Source organism: Triticum urartu, chromosome 2, assembly GCF_003073215.2.
Source record: "Triticum urartu cultivar G1812 chromosome 2, Tu2.1, whole genome shotgun sequence".
Lineage (NCBI taxonomy): Eukaryota > Viridiplantae > Streptophyta > Magnoliopsida > Poales > Poaceae > Triticum > Triticum urartu.
Genome location: NC_053023.1, coordinates 206,497,597 through 206,516,337, shown reverse-complemented (window position 1 = coordinate 206,516,337; position 18,741 = coordinate 206,497,597). Strand labels below are relative to the sequence as shown.

Sequence of the window (18,741 nt, the reverse complement as noted above, 5' to 3'; positions counted from 1 at the left end):
ATACTCATATCATCAAGAATAAATCAAGCAGGACGTAGGGTTTAAGCATACCCCATAATACGGCGTGAGAAGTCCGAACACTTTCGACAGTGTGGCACCCCAAACTTATAGCATTATATGCATCAGCTCCGAATCATGTCTTGGGTTAATAGTTGGGTTTGCCCGGCTCCCATGTTTTGGTACCTTACGTTCCGCTATATCGGCTAAGGTAGCACTGGGAGAACTACTGTGATTGTGCCCCGGTTCATCTGGGCTAAGCACCTCAGTAGAGAAAGCTAAAACTGACTGTCATGATAAGGCGAGAGTTGGTCGCTGTTCGAGAGGTCTCGAGTCCCTAAAGACTTATGCCGCTTAGAGCGAGGAGTCGGCTTTGTCCGGCTTAAAGCGTGTATAGCGCCCCGAATTCGGCCTTCCGAATACTAGGGGCTTCGCTAAAATTTAAAATTGTAGACTTCTATGGCAAAGTGAGAGTGATAAAGCATTATAGTCTGATTGCCTTGTTTGTTGAGCTGAGCACCTCCCTTGAAGGACCCAACAATGGGAAAACGAGTGCTCAGATTTATCCCGAACACCCTAGCACTCGTGGCATGGGGGCAGAAGCCAACGACTGGCCATCTCTCAGATTTGATAAACAGCCACATAGAAGGTAATATTTTAAATTCAAACAAGCGTGGCATAGCGCATATGAACAAGTTTTCATAATACAGGATCACACAAGCGAGCTCATTCAAATATTACATCCTTCGCACACTCGTCCGCTACAAGACGGGCACCCTTCAGGACACCCTCATAATACATTTCGGGGTGGCGATGGTCCTTGCCCTGTGGCGGCCCCTCCTTCACCAGCTTCTCGGTGTCCTTCTGGGCCCAGTGCACCTTCGCATGGGCAAAAGCCCAGCGTGCACCTTCGATGCAGATGGAGCGCTTTACGACTTCCAGCCGTTGGCAGGCATCCACAAGCCGCCTCACCAGGCCAAAGTAGCTGTTGGGAAGGGAGTCGCCAGGCCACATCCGGACTATAAGGCCCATCATGGCCTGTTCGGCCGCCTTGTGTAGATCGACCAGTTGCTTCAGCTGGTCGCTCATAGGCATCGGGTGTTCGGTCCTATTATACTGAGACCAGAACAACTTCTCCATTGAGCTTCCCTCCTCGGTCTGGTAAAATTTCGCGGCATCCGACACGCTGCGAGGCAAATCTGCGAATGCTCCTGGAGAGCTCCTGACTCGGGTAAGTAACAAGTAGTTTACTTTCACATGCTTGCTTTGCATATTGAATGCCTTACCCGCCGCTATCTTCCTCATCGCCTCAATCTCCTGGAGGGCCTTTTGGGCTTCGGCCTTGGCATGCTTTGCGCTCTCGAGGGCTGCCGCAAGCTCGAACTCTCGCGTCTTCGAGTCAAGCTCCAAAGCCTCGTGCTTCTTCACGAGAGCCTGGAGCTCTTGCTGCACCTTGCCTACCCATGCCTCTTGTTTTTCCCGCTCAGTGCGCTCCTTGGCCGCTTTGTTCTCGGCCTCGGACAATGCTTGCTTCAGGGTCGCCACTTCGGTCGTGGCCCTTGGCACATTCATGATGATCCTATCATCTCGCAACCACATTTTCTTTTTTATATAGACAAGGTATTGCTTACCTTTGTTCTCCTCGAGCCGCCTCTTGGCAAGGCCGAGATCTTTCTCGGACCCCTCGAGGTCTTGCTTCAGTGCGGAGACCTCCACAGTCAGTGCGACAGAGGTCAGCAACGAAGCCTGCATACGCATACAGACATACTTATATTACACTCCTGCAGATATTATTTGATCCTCTATTCGGCTTTTCTTTGTGAACACCAAACAGAGCATCAGGGGCTACTGTCTATGCGGTAATATTTTCCTATATTTTAAATACTTACCTCAAATCCTGTTAGAAGGCTGGCACAGGCTTCAGTCAGTCCGCTCTTGGTGGACTGAACCTTCTTGATCACCGCACTCATAATAGTGCGGTGCTATTCATCGATGGAAGCGCCGCGAAGCGCTCCCAGCAGGTTGTCTGGTGCCTCTGGATGGACAGAGGTCACCGGCACGCGCGGCTTGCCCCTCTTGGAAGAGGGCCGCCTGCTCGAGTCCGGAACCACTGGAGGTTCCTGCGCGGTGTCCGGCTGAGGGCCGAACTTGGAGCCCTTGGGAGCCTTGCTCCCTTTGCTCCTGGAGTCCGGAAGGTCGCCGTGAGGTGCCTCCGGGACTGTCTCCCCCGGCTCGGTGCTAAAGGAAATATGCCCTAGACGCAATAATAAAGTTATGATTTATTTCCTTATATCATGATAAATGTTTATTATTCATGCTAGAATTGTATTAACCGGAAACATAATACATGTGTGAATACATAGACAAACAGAGGGTTACTAGTATGCCTCTACTTGACTAGCTCGTTGATCAAAGATGGTTATGTTTCCTAACCATAGACATGAGTTGTCATTTGATTAACGGGATCACATCATTAGGAGAATGATGTGATTGACTTGACCCATTCCATTAGCATAGCACTTGATCGTTTAGTTTGTTGCTATTGCTTCCTTCATGACTTATACATGTTCCTATGACTATGAGATTATGCAACTCCCGTTTACCGGAGGAACACTTTGTGTACTACCAAACGTCACAACGTAACTGGGTGATTGTAAAGGTGCTCTACAGGTGTCTCCGAAGGTACTTGTTGGGTTGGCATATTTCGAGATTAGGATTTGTCACTCCGATTGCCGGAGAGGTATCTCTGTGCCCTCTCGGTAATGCACATCACTTAAGCCTTGCAAGCATTGCAACTAATGAGTTAGTTGCGGGATGATGTATTACGGAACGAGTAAAGAGACTTTCCGGTAACGAGATTGAACTAGGTATTGAGATATCGACGATCGAATCTCGGGCAAGTAACATACCGATGACAAAGGGAACAACGTATGTTGTTATGCGGTCTGACCGATAAAGATCTTCGTAGAATATGTGGGAGCCAATATGAGCATCCAGGTTCCGCTATTGGTTATTGACCGGAGACATGTCTCAGTCATGTCTACATAGTTCTCGAACCCGTAGGGTCCGCATGCTTAAAGTTTCGGTGACGATTGTATTATGAGTTTATGTGATTTGATGTACCGAAGGTAGTTCGGAGTCCCAGATGAGATCGGGGACATGATGAGGAGTCTCGAAATGGTCGAGACGTAAAGATCGATATATTGGACGACCATTTTCGTACATCGGAAAGGTTCCGAGTGATTCGGGTATTTTCGGGGGTACCGGGGAGTTATGGGAATACGAGGAAGAAGTAATGGGCCTCATGGGCCAAGTGGTGGAAGAGAGGAGGCAGGGCGCGCGGCCCCCCTAGCCCAAACCGAATTGGACTAGGGGGTCGGCCCCCCTTTCCTCCTTTTCCTCCTTCTCCTTCCTTCTCCTTCTCCTCCTTCCTTTCCTCCTCCTAGTAGGAGTAGGAAAGGGGAGTTCTACTCCTACTAGGAGGAGGACTCCTCCTCCTGGCGCACCCATAGAGGGCCGGCCGGCCTCCCCCCTTGCTCCTTAATATACAGGGGCTGGGAGGCACCTCTAGACACACAAGTTGATCACTTGATCTCTCCCAGCCGTGTGCGGTGCCCCCCTCCACCATATTCCACCTCGGTCATATCGTAGCGGTGCTTAGGCGAAGCCCTGCGTTGGTAGCAACATCATCACCGTTACCACGCCGTCGTGCTGATAGAACTCTCCCGTGAAGCTCTGCTGGATCGGAGTTCGCGGGACGTCATCGAGCTGAACGTGTGCTGAACTCGGAGGTGTCGTGCGTTCGGTACTTGGATCGGTCGGATTGTGAAGACGTACGACTACATCAACCGCGTTGTGCTAACGCTTCCGCTTTCGGTCTACGAGGGTACATGGACAACACTCTCCCCTCTCGTTGCTATGCATCACCATGATCTTGTGTGTGCGTAGGAATTTTTTTGAAATTACTACGTTAACCAACAGTGGCATCCGAGCCTAGGTTTTATACGTTGATGTTATGCAGGAGTAGAACACAAGTGAGTTCTGGGCGATATAAGTCATACTGCTTACCAGCATGTCATACTTTGGTTCAGCGGTATTGTTGGATGAAGCAGCCCGGACCGACATTACACGTACGCTTACGCGAGACTGGTTCTACCGACGTGCTTTGCACACAGGTGGCTGGCGGGTGTCAGTTTCTCCAACTTTAGTTGAACCAAGTGTGGCTACGCCCGGTCCTTGCGAAGGTTAAAACAGCACCAACTTGACAAACTATCGTTGTGGTTTTGATGCGTAGGTAAGAACAGTTCTTGCTAAGCCCATAGCAGCCACGTAAAACTTGCAACAACAAAGTAGAGGACGTCTAACTTGTTTTTGCAGGGCATGTTGTGATGTGATAAGGTCAAGACATGATGCTAAATTTTATTGTATGAGATGATCATGTTTTGTAACCGAGTTATCGGCAACTGGCAGGAGCCATATGGTTGTCGCTTTATTGTATGCAATGCAATTGCGCCATAATGCTTTACTTTATCACTAAGCGGTAGCGATAGTCGTGGAAGCATAAGATTGGCAAGACGACAACGATGCTACGATGGTGATCAAGGTATCGCGCCGGTGACGATGGTGATCATGACGGTGCTTCGGAGATGAACATCACAAGCACAAGATGATGATGGCCATATCATATCACTTATATTGATTGCATGTGATGTTTATCTTTTATGCATCTTATCTTGCTTTTATTGACGGTAGCATTATAAGATGATCTCTCACTAAATTTCAAGATAAAAGTGTTCTCCCTGAGTATGCACCATTGCCAAAGTTTGTCGTGCCCAGACACCACATGATGATCGGGTGTGATAAGCTCTACGTCCATCTACAACGGGTGCAAGCCAGTTTTGCACACGCAGAATACTCAGGTTAAACTTGACGAGCCTAGCATATGCAGATATGGCCTCGGAACACTGAGACTGAAAGGTCGAGCGTGAATCATATAGTAGATATGATCAACATAGTGATGTTCACCATTGAAAACTACTCCATTTCACGTGATGATTGGTTATGGTTTAGTTGATTTGGATCACGTGATCACTTAGAAGATTAGAGGGATGTCTTTCTAAGTGGGAGTTCTTAAGTAATATGATTAATTGAACTTAAATTTATCATTAACTTAGTCCTGGTAGTATTAGTATATCTATGTTGTAGATCAATAGCTCGCGTTTAGCTCCCCTATTTTATTTTTGATATGTTCCTAGAGAAAACTAAGTTGAAAGATGTCAGTAGCAATGATGTGGATTGGATCCATGATCTGAGGTTTATCCTCATTGCTACACAGAAGAATTATGTCCTTAATGCACCGCTAGGTGACAGACCTATTGCAGGAGCAGATGCAGACGTCATGAACGTTTGGCTAGCTCAATATGATGAGTACTTGATAGTTTAGTGCACCATACTTAACAGCTTAGAATCGGGACTTCAAAGATGTTTTGAACATCATGGATCATATGGATGTTCCAGGAGTTGAAGTTAATATTTCAAGCAAAAACCCGAGTTGAGATATGAAGTCTCCAACAAGTTCTATAGCTAAAATATGGAGGAGAATAGCTCAAGCAGTGAGCATGTGTTCAGATTGTCTGGGTACTACAATCGCTTGAATCAAGTGGGAGTTAATCTTCTAGATAAAATAGTGATTGACAGAATTCTCTAGTCACCATCACCAAGTTAGTAGAACTTCATGATGAACTATAGTATGCAAGGGATGACGAAAATGATTCCCGAGCTTTTCATGATGATGAAATCGATGAAGGTAGAAATCAATAAAGAGCATCAAGTGTTGATGATTAACAAGACCACTAGTTTCAAGAAAAGGGCAAAGGGAAAGAAAGGGAACTTCAAGAAGAACGGCAAGCAAGTTGCTGCTCAAGTGAAGAAGCCCAAGTTTGGTCCTAAGCCTGAGACTAAGTGCTTCTACTGCAAAGGGAATGGTCACTGGAAGCGGAACTGCCCCAAGTATTTGGCGGATGAGAAGGATGGCAAAGTGAACAAAGGTATATTTGATATACAGATTATTGATGTGTATTTTACTAGTGTTCGTAGCAACCCCTCGGTATTTGATACTAGTTCAGTTGCTAAGAGTAGTAACTCAAAACGGGAGTTGCAGAATGAACAGAGACTAGTTATGGGTGAAGTGACGATGTGTGTTGGAAGTGGTTCCAAGATTGATATGATCATCATCGCACACTCCCTATACTTTCGGGATTAGTGTTGAACCTAAATAAGTGTTATTTGGTGTTTGCGTTGAGCATGAATATGATTTGGTCATGTTTATTGCAATACGGTTATTCATTTAAGTAAGAGAATAATTTGTTGTTCTGTTTACATGAATAAAACCTTCTATGGTCATACACCCAATGAAAATGGTTTGTTGGATCTTGATTGTGGTGATACACATTCTCATAATATTGAAGCCAAAAGATGCAAAGTTAATAATGACAGTGCAACTTATTTGTGGCACTGCCGTTTAGGTCATATTGGTGTAAAGCGCATGAAGAAAATCCATGCTGATGGGCTTTTGGAATCACTTGATTATGAATCATTCTGATGCTTGCGAACCATGCCTCATGGGCAAGATGACTAAGACTCCGTTCTCCGGAACAATGGAGCGAGCAACTGACATATTGGAAATAATACATACTGATGTATGTAGTCCGATGAGTGTTGAGGCTCGCGGCGGGTATCGTTATTTTCTGACCTTCACAGATGATTTGAGCAGATATGGGTATATCTACTTGATGAAACATAAGTCTGAAACATTTGAAAAGTTCAAAGAACTTCAGAGTGAAGTGGAAAATCATCGTGACAAGAAAATAAAGTTTCTACGATCTGATTGCAGAGACAAATATTTGAGTTACGAGTTTGGTCTTCAATTAAAACAATGTGGAATAGTTTCACAAAATCATGCCACCTGGAACACCACAGCATAATGGTGTGTCCAAACGTCATAACCGTACTATTATTGGATATAGTGCAATCTATGATGTTTCTTACCAATTAATCACCATAGTTTTGGGGTTATGCATTAGAGACAGCTGCATTCACATTAAAAAGGGCACCATCTAAATCCGTTGAGGCGACACTGTATGAACTGTGGTTTGGCAAGAAACCAAAGATGTCGTTTCTTAAAGTTTGAGGTTGCAATGCTTATGTGCAAAAGTTTCAACCTGGTAAGCTCAAACCCAAATCGGAGAAGTGCGTCTTCATAGGATACCCAAAAGAAAATGTTGGGTACACCTTCTATCACAGATCCAAAGGCAAGGTATTCATTGCTAAGAATGGATCCTTTCTAGAGAAGGAGTTTCTCTCGAAAGAAGTGAGTGGGAGGAAAGTAGAACTTGATGAGGTAACTGTACCTGCTCCCTTATTGGAAAGTAGTTCATCATAGAAATCTGTTTCTGTGACTCCTACACCAATTAGTGAGGAAGCTAATGATGATGATCATGTAACTTCAGATCAAGTTACTACCGAACCTCGTAGGTAAACCAGAGTGAGATCCGCACCAGAGTGGTACAGTAATCATGTTCTGGAGGTCATGTTACTTGACCATGACGAACCTACGAACTATGAGGAAGCGATGATGAGCCCAGATTCCATGAAATGGCTTGAGGCCATGAAATCTGAGATGAGATCCATGTATAAGAACAAAGTATGGACTTTGATTGACTTGCCCAAAGATCGACGAGCCATTGAGATTAAATGGATCTTCAAGAGGAAGACGGGCGTTGATAGTAGTGTTACTACCTGCAAAGCTAGAATTGTCGCAAAAGGTTTTCGGCAAGTTCAAAGTGTTGACCACGATGAGAATTTCTCACTCGTATCTATGCTTAAGTCTGTCCGAATCATGTTAGCAATTGCCACATTTTATGAAATATGGCAAATGGATAAACAAAACTGCATTCCTTAATGGATTTATTAAAGAAGAGTTGTATATGATGCAACCAGGAGGTTTTGTCAATCCTAAAGGTGCTAACAAAATATGCAAGCTCCAGCGATCCATCTATGGACTGGTGCAAGCATCTCGGAGTTGGAATATATGCTTTGATAAGTTGATCAAAGCATATAGTTTTATACAGACTTGCGGTGAAGCCTGTATTTACAATAAAGTGAGTGGGGGCACTGCATCATTTCTGATAAGTATATGTGAATGACATATTGTTGATCGGAGATAATGTAGAATTATTCTGCAAAGCATAAAGGAGTGTTTGAAAGTAGTTTTTCAAAGAAAGACCTCGGTGAAGTTGCTTACATATGGAGCATCAAGATCTATAGAGATAGATCAAGACGCTTGATAAGTTTTTCAATGAGTACATACCTTGACAAGATTTTGAAGTAGTTCAAAATGGAACAGTCAAAGAAAGAGTTCTTGCCTGTGTTACAAGGTGTGAAACTGAGTAAGACTCAAAGCCCGACCACGGCAGAAGATAGAAAGAGAATGAAAGTCATTCCCTATGCCTTGGCCATAGGTTCTATAAAATATGCCATGTTGTGTACCAGATCTATTGTATACCCTACACTGTTTTTGGCAAGGGAGTACAATAGTGATCTAGGAGTAGATCACTGGACATTGGTCAAAATTATCCTTAGTGAAATAAGGATATGTTTCTCGATTATGGAAGTGACAAAAGGTTCGTCGTAAAGGGTTATGTCGATGCAAATTTTGACACTGATCCAGATGACTCTAAATCTCAATCTGGATACATATTGAAAGTGGGAGCAATTAGCTAGAGTAGCTCTGTGCAGAGCATTGTTGACATGGAAATTTGCAAAATACTTACGGATCTGAATATGGCAGACCCGTTGACTAAACTTCTCTCACCAGCAAAACACGATCACACCTCAGTACTCTTTGGGTGTTAATCACATAGCGATGTGAACTAGATTATTGACTCTAGTAAACCCTTTGGGTGTTGGTCACATGTCGATGTGAACTATGGGTGTTAATCACATGGTGATGTGAACTATTGGTATTAAATCACATGGCGATGTGAACTAGATTATTGACTCTAGTGCAAGTGGGAGACTGAAGGAAATATGCCCTAGAGGGAATAATAAAGTTATTATTTATTTCCTTATATCATGATAAATGTTTATTATTCATGCTAGAATTGTATTAACCGGAAACATAATACATGCGTGAATACATAGACAAACAGAGTGTCACTAGTATGCCTCTACGTGACTAGCTCGTTGATCAAAGATGGTTATGTTTCCTAACCATAGACATGAGTTGTCATTTGATTAACGGGATCACATCATTAGGAGAATGATGTGATTGACTTGGACCATTCCGTTAGCATAGCACTTGATCGTTTAGTTTCTTGCTATTGCTTTCTTCATGACTTATACATGTTCCTATGACTATGAGATCATGCAACTCCCATTTACCGGAGGAACACTTTGTGTGCTACCAAACGTCACAACATAACTGGGTGATTATAAAGGTGCTCTACAGGTGTCTCCGAAGGTACTTGTTGGGTTGGCGTATTTCGAGATTAGGATTTGTCACTCCGATTGTCGGAGAGGTAACTCTGGGCCCTCTCGGTAATGCACATCACTTAAGCCTTGCAAGCATTGCAACTAATGAGTTAGTTGCGGGATGATGTATTACGGAACGAGTAAAGAGACTTGCCGGTAACGAGATTGAACTAGGTATTGAGAGACCGACGATCGAATCTCGGGCAAGTAACATACCGATGACAAAGGGAACAACGTATGTTGTTATGCGGTCTGACCGATAAAGATCTTCATAGAATATGTGGGAGCCAATATGAGCATCCAAGTTCCGCTATTGGTTATTGACTGGAGACATGTCTCGGTCATGTCTACATAGTTCTCGAACCCGTAGGGTCCGCACGCTTAAAGTTTCGGTGACGATTGTATTATTAGTTTATGTGATTTGATGTATCGAAGGTAGTTCGGAGTCCCAGATGAGATCGGAGACATGACGAGGAGTCTCGAAATGGTCGAGACGTAAAGATCGATATATTGAACGACTATATTCGGACATCGGAAAGGTTCCGAGTGATTCGGGGTTTTTCGGGGGTACTGGGGAGTTACGGGAATACGAGGAAGAAGTAATGGGCCTCATGGGCCAAGTGGTAGAAGAGAGGAGGCAGGGCGCACGGCCCCCCTAGCCCAAACCGAATTGGACTAGGGGTTGGCCCCCCTTTCCTCCTTTTCCTCCTTCTCCTTCCTTCTCCTTCTCCTCCTTCCTTTCCTCCTCCTAGTAGGAGTTGGAAAGGGGAGTCCTACTCCTACTAGGAGGAGGACTCCTCCTCCTGGCGCGCCCATAGAGGGCCTGCCGGCCTCCCCCCTTGCTCCTTAATATACAGGGGCTGGGAGGCACCTCTAGACACACAAGTTGATCAGTTGATCTCTCCCAGCCGTGTGCGGTGCCCCCCTCCACCATATTCCACCTCGGTCATATCGTAGCGGTGCTTAGGCGAAGCCCTGCGTCGGTAGCAACATCATCACCGTTACCACGCCGTCGTGCTGACAGAACTCTCCCGTGAAGCTCTGCTGGATCGGAGTTCACGGGACGTCATCGAGCTGAACGTGTGCTGAACTCGGAGGTGCCGTGCATTCGGTACTTGGATCGGTCGGATTGTGAAGACGTACGACTACATCAACCGCGTTGTGCTAACGCTTCCGCTTTCGGTCTACGAGGGTACGTGGACAACACTCTCCCCTCTCGTTGCTATGCATCACCATGATCTTGTGTGTGCGTAGGAATTTTTTTTAAATTACTACGTTCCCCAACAGGTGCCCCTTGAGACAATACCTCGGCATTGTCCGTAGGGCAAGGGGAGGAGGCGATTGGAAGTGTATCACTATTCATGTCCGACGAATACAAAGAACCGTCCGACGATGATACGTCGATACGGGCTTGGGGCGGACTGCATAGTCATATTCGACGTTAGGAGAAGCAGTGCGACAAAGGTATGCTATGAGTTACTCTGGTATCCGAATACTTACGACTTCGCCAGGGGCTTGGCCCTGAGCAGCCACTCGTCTTCACCGTCGGCGGCGGTGGTGGAGCAGTCCGAAAGGAGAGTCCTTCCCTTCCTGGACCCTTCGTCCTCCCCGGTTGGGGCGGCTTTCCTTTTCTTGTCTCCCCCGGCTGGAGGGGGAGATTCTTCATCTTCCTTCTCCTCGTTTTCACGGGAGGAGTGCGTCTCGGTGTTATCAGACGATGAGTCCGATACCACCTGGCGCCGGGAACTCTTTCGGGTTCCCTTGGCCTTCTTCTTGGTCTTCTCCGGCACCTCATAAGGAGCCGGAGTCCGCATCTCTGTCAGGAGAGCGTCCGTAGGGTCTTTGGGCAGAGGGGCCAGACAGTTAATCTGCTCTGATGTCTCCACCCAGTCCTGTCAAAGGCATGTGAGCTCAGACCCCGCACATGGTTAATCTATGGGAAATAAATATCCTACCAGATGTACAGAACTTACCGGATTCGCAGGGCGCTTCGCGCTTAGCCCGCGGTCCTCGGTAAGAGAAGGAGGGACCTCGGCGCCCTTGAACAACACCCTCCAGACGTCCTTATGCGTCGTGTCGAAGAGCTCATGTAGAGTCTGGTGATGGGCCGGGTCAAACTCCCATAAGTTGAAATCCCGTTGTTGACACGGGAGGATCCGGCGGAAAAGCATGACCTGGACTATGTTGACAAGCTTAAGTTTCTTGCTTATCATGTTCCGGATACACTTCTGGAGTCCGTCCAGCTCCACCGATGAACCCCAGGACAGGCCCTTCTCCTTCCAGGAAGTGAGTCGCGTGGGGATTCCGAATCGAAACTCGGGGGCCGCCACCCAGTTGGTGTCGCGCGGCTCGATGATGTAGAACCACCCCGATTGTCACCCCTTTATGGTCTCCACGAAGGAGCCCTCGAGCCATATGACGTTGGACATTTTGCCCACCATGGCTCCGCCGCATTCCGCTTGTTGGCCGCCAACCACCTTCGGCTTGATATTGAAGGTCTTCAGCCACAGGCCGAAGTGGGGCGGATGCGGAGGAAAGCCTCACATACGACGATGAACGCCGAGATGTTGAGGATGAAATTCGGGGCCAGATCATGAAAGTCCAGCCCATAATAGAACATGAGGCCGTGGACGAATGGATGGAGGGGAAACCCCAGTCCGCGGATGAAGTGGGGGAGGAAAACCACCCTTTCGTGAGGTTCCAGGGTAGGGACGACCTGCCCCGCGGCTGGCAGCCGGTGCGCGATATCCGCGGCTAAGTATCCGTCTCCACGTAGCTTTTTGATGTGTCCCTCTGTGACGGAGGAGGCCATCCACTTGCCTCTCACTTCGGACATGTTTGGAGAGAGTGGAGGAGAAGGATGTGGACTTGGGCGTTGGAGCTCGAGTGCGCGAGAATGGATGAGCAAGGAGGAAGAAGGCGTGGGTAGAAAAAGGTGAAACCTTATCCCTTTATAAGGCGGACGAAACTATGCGCCCCCCACTAGCCTGGTAAAACTCGCTTATCCCCCAAGCACCGTAATTGGTGGCGCGGTTGGGTTACCCACGTCCGTATTGATGAGAATCCTGTGATAAGGGGAACACGATCTCTGCTTTGACAAGACGTGTCAAGAAACCGCCTCGCGTTATGTGCGGGGCTGGTTAAAGAAAAATGGTTCAAATAATTACCGGGCCGTGGTGTGATGTCATGCTGCCAAAACATTAGCAGATTAGATTTGTGGAAATATTATTCTCTCTACGGTGGTATGTGGAACTTATTTTGCAGGGTCGGACACTATCCTTGTATTCAAACTCTTCCGTGGCGTATTCGGAGGAGGAACTCGCCTTTCAATGCCGAAGATAACACTGTGCGCCGGACTCATCATCGTCGAAGTCTGGTTCAGGGGCTACTGAGGGAGTCCTGGATTAGGGGGTCTCCGGATAGCCGGACTATATCCTTTGGCCGGACTGTTGGACTATGAAGATACGAGATTGAAGACTTCGTCCCGTGTCCGGATGGGACTCTACTTGGCGTGGAAGGCAAGCTAGGCGATACAGATATGGATATCTCCTCCTTTGTAACCAACCTTGTGTAACCCTAGCCCCCTCCGGTGTCTATATAAACCGGAGGGTTTTAGTCCGTAGGACAACATACAATCATACCATAGGCTAGCTTCTAGGGTTTAGCCTCTCCGATCTCGTGGTAGATCTACTCTTGTACTACTCACATTATCAAGAATAATCAAGCAGGACGTAGGGTTTTACCTCCATCAAGAGGGCCTGAACCTGGGCAAAACATCATGTCCCCTGCCTCCTGTTACCATCCGCCTTAGACGCACAGTTCGGGACCCCCTACCCGAGATCTGCCGGTTTTGACACCGACACTCTCCATTTCCATTTTTCGTCTGGAAAAATGGAAAGTTTCCACTCCATTTTCATCCCTAGGTCTAATGGCTATGACACAATTAAGCATGGAGTGCCATGGCATTTAAATTACAAAATATTATAAAAATATCAGAAACACATGAAACCTTGGTGGATGTAATGTAATGCCACCAAGATGATGTGGTAAAAAATTTGGCATGTTTCATGAAAGTTTGTACACACACCCCTCACAAACCGGAGCAACTCACTAGAAGGCTCATGGTTCCGAGAGGGAACAATGCATGTTTGATGACGAACGGGAGATAGCTTCCTCTTACGGCTTCAATTTTTTTCTACATGTAACATGCACTAATACAACTGTCATGTGAAAATTTGGAAAATTTCAAGGGTCATTTGACCTTTTGAATCCATTTAAGTCATTTTCTAGCCATTTAATGACCGTAATTCAAATTTGAACTACCATTACATACAACGGCTAACCATAACGGTTTGAAAAATCATTTTTGTGTACTTGTGTGCGAGTTAATTCCATGTGTAGTAAATTAGAAGGAATTTTCAAACATATTGGTCTCACGACATGGACACATGCATATGTATGCATGGACTGCCATGGCATTTTAATTCCAAAAAAATTAAAAAATGATCAAAAAACATGAAACCTTACTTGATGTAATGTCATTCCATCAAGATGATGTGGTAAAAAAATTGGCATGTTTGACGAAAGTTTGGACACACACCCCTCACAAACTGGAACAACTCACTAGAAGGCTAGTGGTTCCGAGAGGGAACAATGCATGTTTGATGATGAAGAGGAAATAGCTTCCCCTTACAGTCTTCAATTTTTTATACGTTTAACATGCACTAATACAACTGTCATGTGAAAATTTGGAAAATTTCAGGGGTCATTTGACCTTTCAAAGACATTTAAGTGATTTTCTAGCCATTTAATGACCGTAATTCAAATTTGAACTGCATCTACATGCAACGGTGAACCATAACGGTTTGAAAAAAATCATATTTGTGTACTTGTGTGTGAGTTAATTCCATGTGCAGTAAATTAGAAAGAATTTTCAAACATATTGGTCTCACAACATGGACACATGCATGGAGTGCCATGACATTTTAATTCCAAAAAATTTAAAAATGATCAGAAAAACATGAAACCTTGCTTGATGTAGTGTCATGCCACCAAAATGATGTGGTAAAAAAGTTGGCATGTTTTATGAAAGTTTGGACACACCCCATCACAAACCGGAGCAACTCACTAGAAGGCTCGTGGTTCCGAGAGGGAACAATGCATGTTTGATGACGAACGGGTGATAACTTCCTCTTACGGCCTTCAAATTTTTTCTACATTTAACGTGCACAAATACAACTGTCATGTGCAAAATTGAAAAAAATTAGGGGTCATTTGACCTTTTAAAGACATTTAAGTGATTTTTCTAGCCATTTAATGACCGTAATTCAAATTTGAACTACATCTACATGCAACGGCTAACCATAACGGTTTGAAAAATCATATTTGTGTACTTGTGTGCGAATTAATTCCATGTGCAGTAAATTAGAAGGAATTTTCAAACATATTGGTCTCACGGCATGGACACATGCATGGAGTGCCATGGCATTTTAATTCCAAAAATGTAAAAATATCAGAAAAACATGAAAACCTTGCTTGATGTAATGTCAAGCCACCAAGATGATGTGGTAAAAAATTGGCCTATTTGACGGAAGTTTGGACACCCCCCTCACAAACCGGAGCAACTCACTAGAAGGCTCGTGGTTCCGAGAGGGAACAATGCATGTTTGATGATGAACGGGAGATAGCTTCCTCTTATGGCCTTCAAATTTTTTCTACGTTTAACGTGCACTACTACAATTGTCATGTGAAAATTTGGAAAATTCTAGGGGTCATTTGACTTTTTAAAGACATTTAAGTCATTTTCTAGCCATTTAATAATTGTAATTCAAATTTGAACTACATCTATATGCAAAGGCTAACCATAATGGTTTGTAAAATCATATTTTTGTGTACTTGTGTGCGAGTTAAAAAATCATCAAACGATGTAAATATCTGGTGTTCAAAAAAGAAAATGTAAAGATCTGGCAAGACAACCGGCCCCCACACGATTGGTACTCTATTTTATGGCTCGAGGTTTGGTAGGTGAGTGGCGGGGGTCATTAATCAGACACGTTCTGTATTGGAAATTGTCAGCTATTATATTCACACACGGATTTTGCTACGGGAATCGTGTGTAATTCAAACTATAGTACTCATAAATTCTGGCGACCGGCGTGTGTATTGTTGCCTTCGATCTAGATTCCGGCCACCAATAAATACTACCTTGCTCACGTCGTCCCGCCTGCATTCTCATCTACATCCTCCCCTCGCTCGCCCTCTCTCTCTCTCTCTCTCAAATCTCTGCCATGGCATCGCCGATCTGCCCACGCGCCGACGAGGAGTCGCCGCCCCCCGAGGACGCTGACTCGAATAGCAGTGACGAGGACCCCTACGCGTCGCCGGATGAGGTTGCGCCGGACCCCCCAACTTTGGATTGGTTTTGGGTCCAATACAATCTTTGTTTGTGGAAGTCGCTGCCGCCAGCTGAGAAAGCCAGGCAAGTGCGTTCAAGAAGGAGATGGCGGAGGAGGAAGCCAGGTACTAGGCGGCATGTGAAGCTCATGATGCCGCCTGGAAAAAGGAGGCGGCGGAGCTTTGGGGGCGGGCGCGTCGTCGTGCGGAGGAGGTGTACGAAGATGGGTACTTTGCGAGGAAGTTCAAAGGCGCTGGGCGCCTCATCGCTGCGTGGAGGTGGACCGATAAGGTCCAGCGTGCCACAGACGAGGAGCTCCAGTGGGCGCCCAACGAAATGACAAGATCGTTCACGCTCGTCCGCCAGCAAGAGGCAGATCAGTACGTCAAGCGCTGCGAGGCGGAGGAGGCAGAGTACTGTCTCTGCACTGGGAAGACGCCACGCACCAAGGAGCTGCTGACGAGGGGCTGCCAGAATACTGGCCCCAGGAGGGATTATTAGTTTTAATATTATTCTTTTTCAATTTTATGCATTGTACCTAGTAGTTAAGTATCATCACGTATATGTGATGATTTTATATATATATAGGACAACACTATTCTAATCCCAGGATTAGAATAGTTATTTGGATCACATCAGCCCTATATAGGGCCCGAAGACAGGTTCCCGAACTTCCCTGGACTGCTGGCCCGGCCCGACAGAATCCCACCTGGACCCCGATCCCGATCGAGCCGCCCCTCCCCAACCCCCTCCTCGCCGCTCCTCCCCTCGATCTCCGCCGTGATTCGCCTCCAAAAATCCTCCGGATCCAGTGCCTCCCTTCCTTCTCCAGATCCTGGCCGACCGGATCGAGCTCCGCCCCCTCCGACTCCACCTCCTGCCCGACCGTTGGCGCAGGCGAGCGAGCGACGGCGGACACCGGCGCGAGGGAGACCGCGTCGCCTGGATCCGGTGAAGCCGCCAGATTTCTGCGATGAACGGCCGCCATGGACTTCCGGAAGCTTCATCCTCGGTCCATCGTCACCGCCAGACGGCTTGGCAGTGCTTGTGACGGCCAAGGCGCAACCTACGGCGAATAGCACACCCAAGGAAGCATCTCAGCGGCGGAGGCTGCATTGGCGGCGCCTTCAAATCTAAGAACGGTATATGAATTTCCTCCCTGATCTTGCCTTCTTCTTCAATCTTGCCTTCTCTGACCTTCTTGCTTCGTGCAGATGAACTTCGCACCCCCTGCAAGACATGGATTGCCATGCGGTTCCTCTCCTGCCTCCACAACGAATTTTTCTCAAGGTGGCCTATCAACTGCTGGAAAAAGGTTGGCCGAACTTCTAGCCAGGGTATGGTTGAACTTCTTCCTTCCTTTGGTTTGTTATTTGCTTACAACCATGTGAAGTTCTGGTAGTGTGTGAGCCTCAGTCCAGGCTACAAACACTATAAAATTTGCCTGCATTCACATTCACATGTGGAAAAGCCATGTGTAGTTCAACTAGTAAGTGTGCTAGAGTTCAGGTTGGTATGTATCTGGTTCTGTGCAAAAAAATAAAAGGAAAATAGAACATGCATGTGATATGACATGAAGGTCAGGTTGGTATGCACTAGCAGTCCAACCATTCAAACTCATGAAGGTTCAGGTTTTTTAACTATAGACAGTATTTCCCCTTTGCAAAACAAGAAGTTCAAGTTGTGGACAGTGCTCAATTCAGGTACATATAAGTAATCAAATATTGCAGAATTAAAAAACAGGACGTGAAGTTCATTCTGTGAAGGGGTGCTCAGTTCAGGTACAAAGGTATTGGCAGATGCTCAGCTTAGTGCATAGTGTGATGGCTCTCACCACTTTTATATGAGAAGCAGGCTGTGAATAATGCTAAGTTCAGTTACAAAGATATAGGCAGATATAACTTGTGTGCTAATAGAATTTTTTTTCTTTTATGTCAGCAAGACGAGAGACGCATGAAGAAGCTTAGAAGTTCCCGGCAGCAAGTACACAATTCAAAGCCTGTACGCGTTGCACCACCCCCTCAATGGGTCACACCTCAAATGCACCAACAGCATTACCAACCTACTCCAGACCAAAAATGGATGACACCCGAAACACACGGATACTTACAAGATGCTGGGTCACAGCCCTATCCGCACAAGTTTGCGCCTCCACCTAATTGGGTGACACCGGAAATCCCCCGCGGATTCTTTGTATCCACCAGCAGACTCCCAAGCACGCCGATGGAGGAGGGGGTTAGCTCAAGTCCTGCGTGTAACTCTGGAGGTTATCCTGGTGTGCCTCAGCAATGCCAAAAGCGAAGCAACTAAACCGAATCCCAGGAAAAATCCAACAGCAACACACACACAGAGGAGAGTGCTCTGCACACTACCACCATTGGATCCTGCTGCTGCTGCTACAAGTCAGAATTGTACGGGGCATAAGGTAGATAGATTGCTTCACAAAACAAAAGAGCAAACCAAGACCAGGATCGCAATACCTCCACAACCACCTTAAGCAAAAAGGACGCAAACAAGAGAGAGGCCATCTTCAGCCCTCCTTCCTCCTCGTGATCCACTATTGCATCCTGCTATTATTACTTCGCCATGCCCCATCCCAGAGGGACAGCAGCCGACACCGGCGGAGTTGCGATCATACACGCACGTAAGTGAAACAAAAAATATTTATATACGCATCTTGTATTATCTGCAAAATTTCTGCTCCCTCCAGGATAACAAGTTCATAAACTGCATTTTAACGTGTTGTTTGGATTATTTTTTTCTGTTTCTGCAGATGCCGGATCTACCGGATTATCTAATACCAAGACTAAATATGTGAT

The 18,741-nt window shown here is 46.1% G+C and overlaps 1 protein-coding gene across 1 annotated transcript in view; it reads right to left on the bottom strand.

The window, feature by feature from the left end:
- LOC125535770 (probable glutathione S-transferase GSTU6) overlaps positions 1–16,910 on the bottom strand; it is a 140,314-nt gene extending 123,404 nt beyond the window's left edge. Inside the window, exon 1 of the mRNA XM_048698844.1 lies at positions 16,712–16,910. Coding sequence (XP_048554801.1) covers positions 16,712–16,910 — 199 coding nt within the window. The remainder of the gene's footprint in view (positions 1–16,711) is intronic.
- Positions 16,911–18,741: the final 1,831 nt, after the last annotated feature.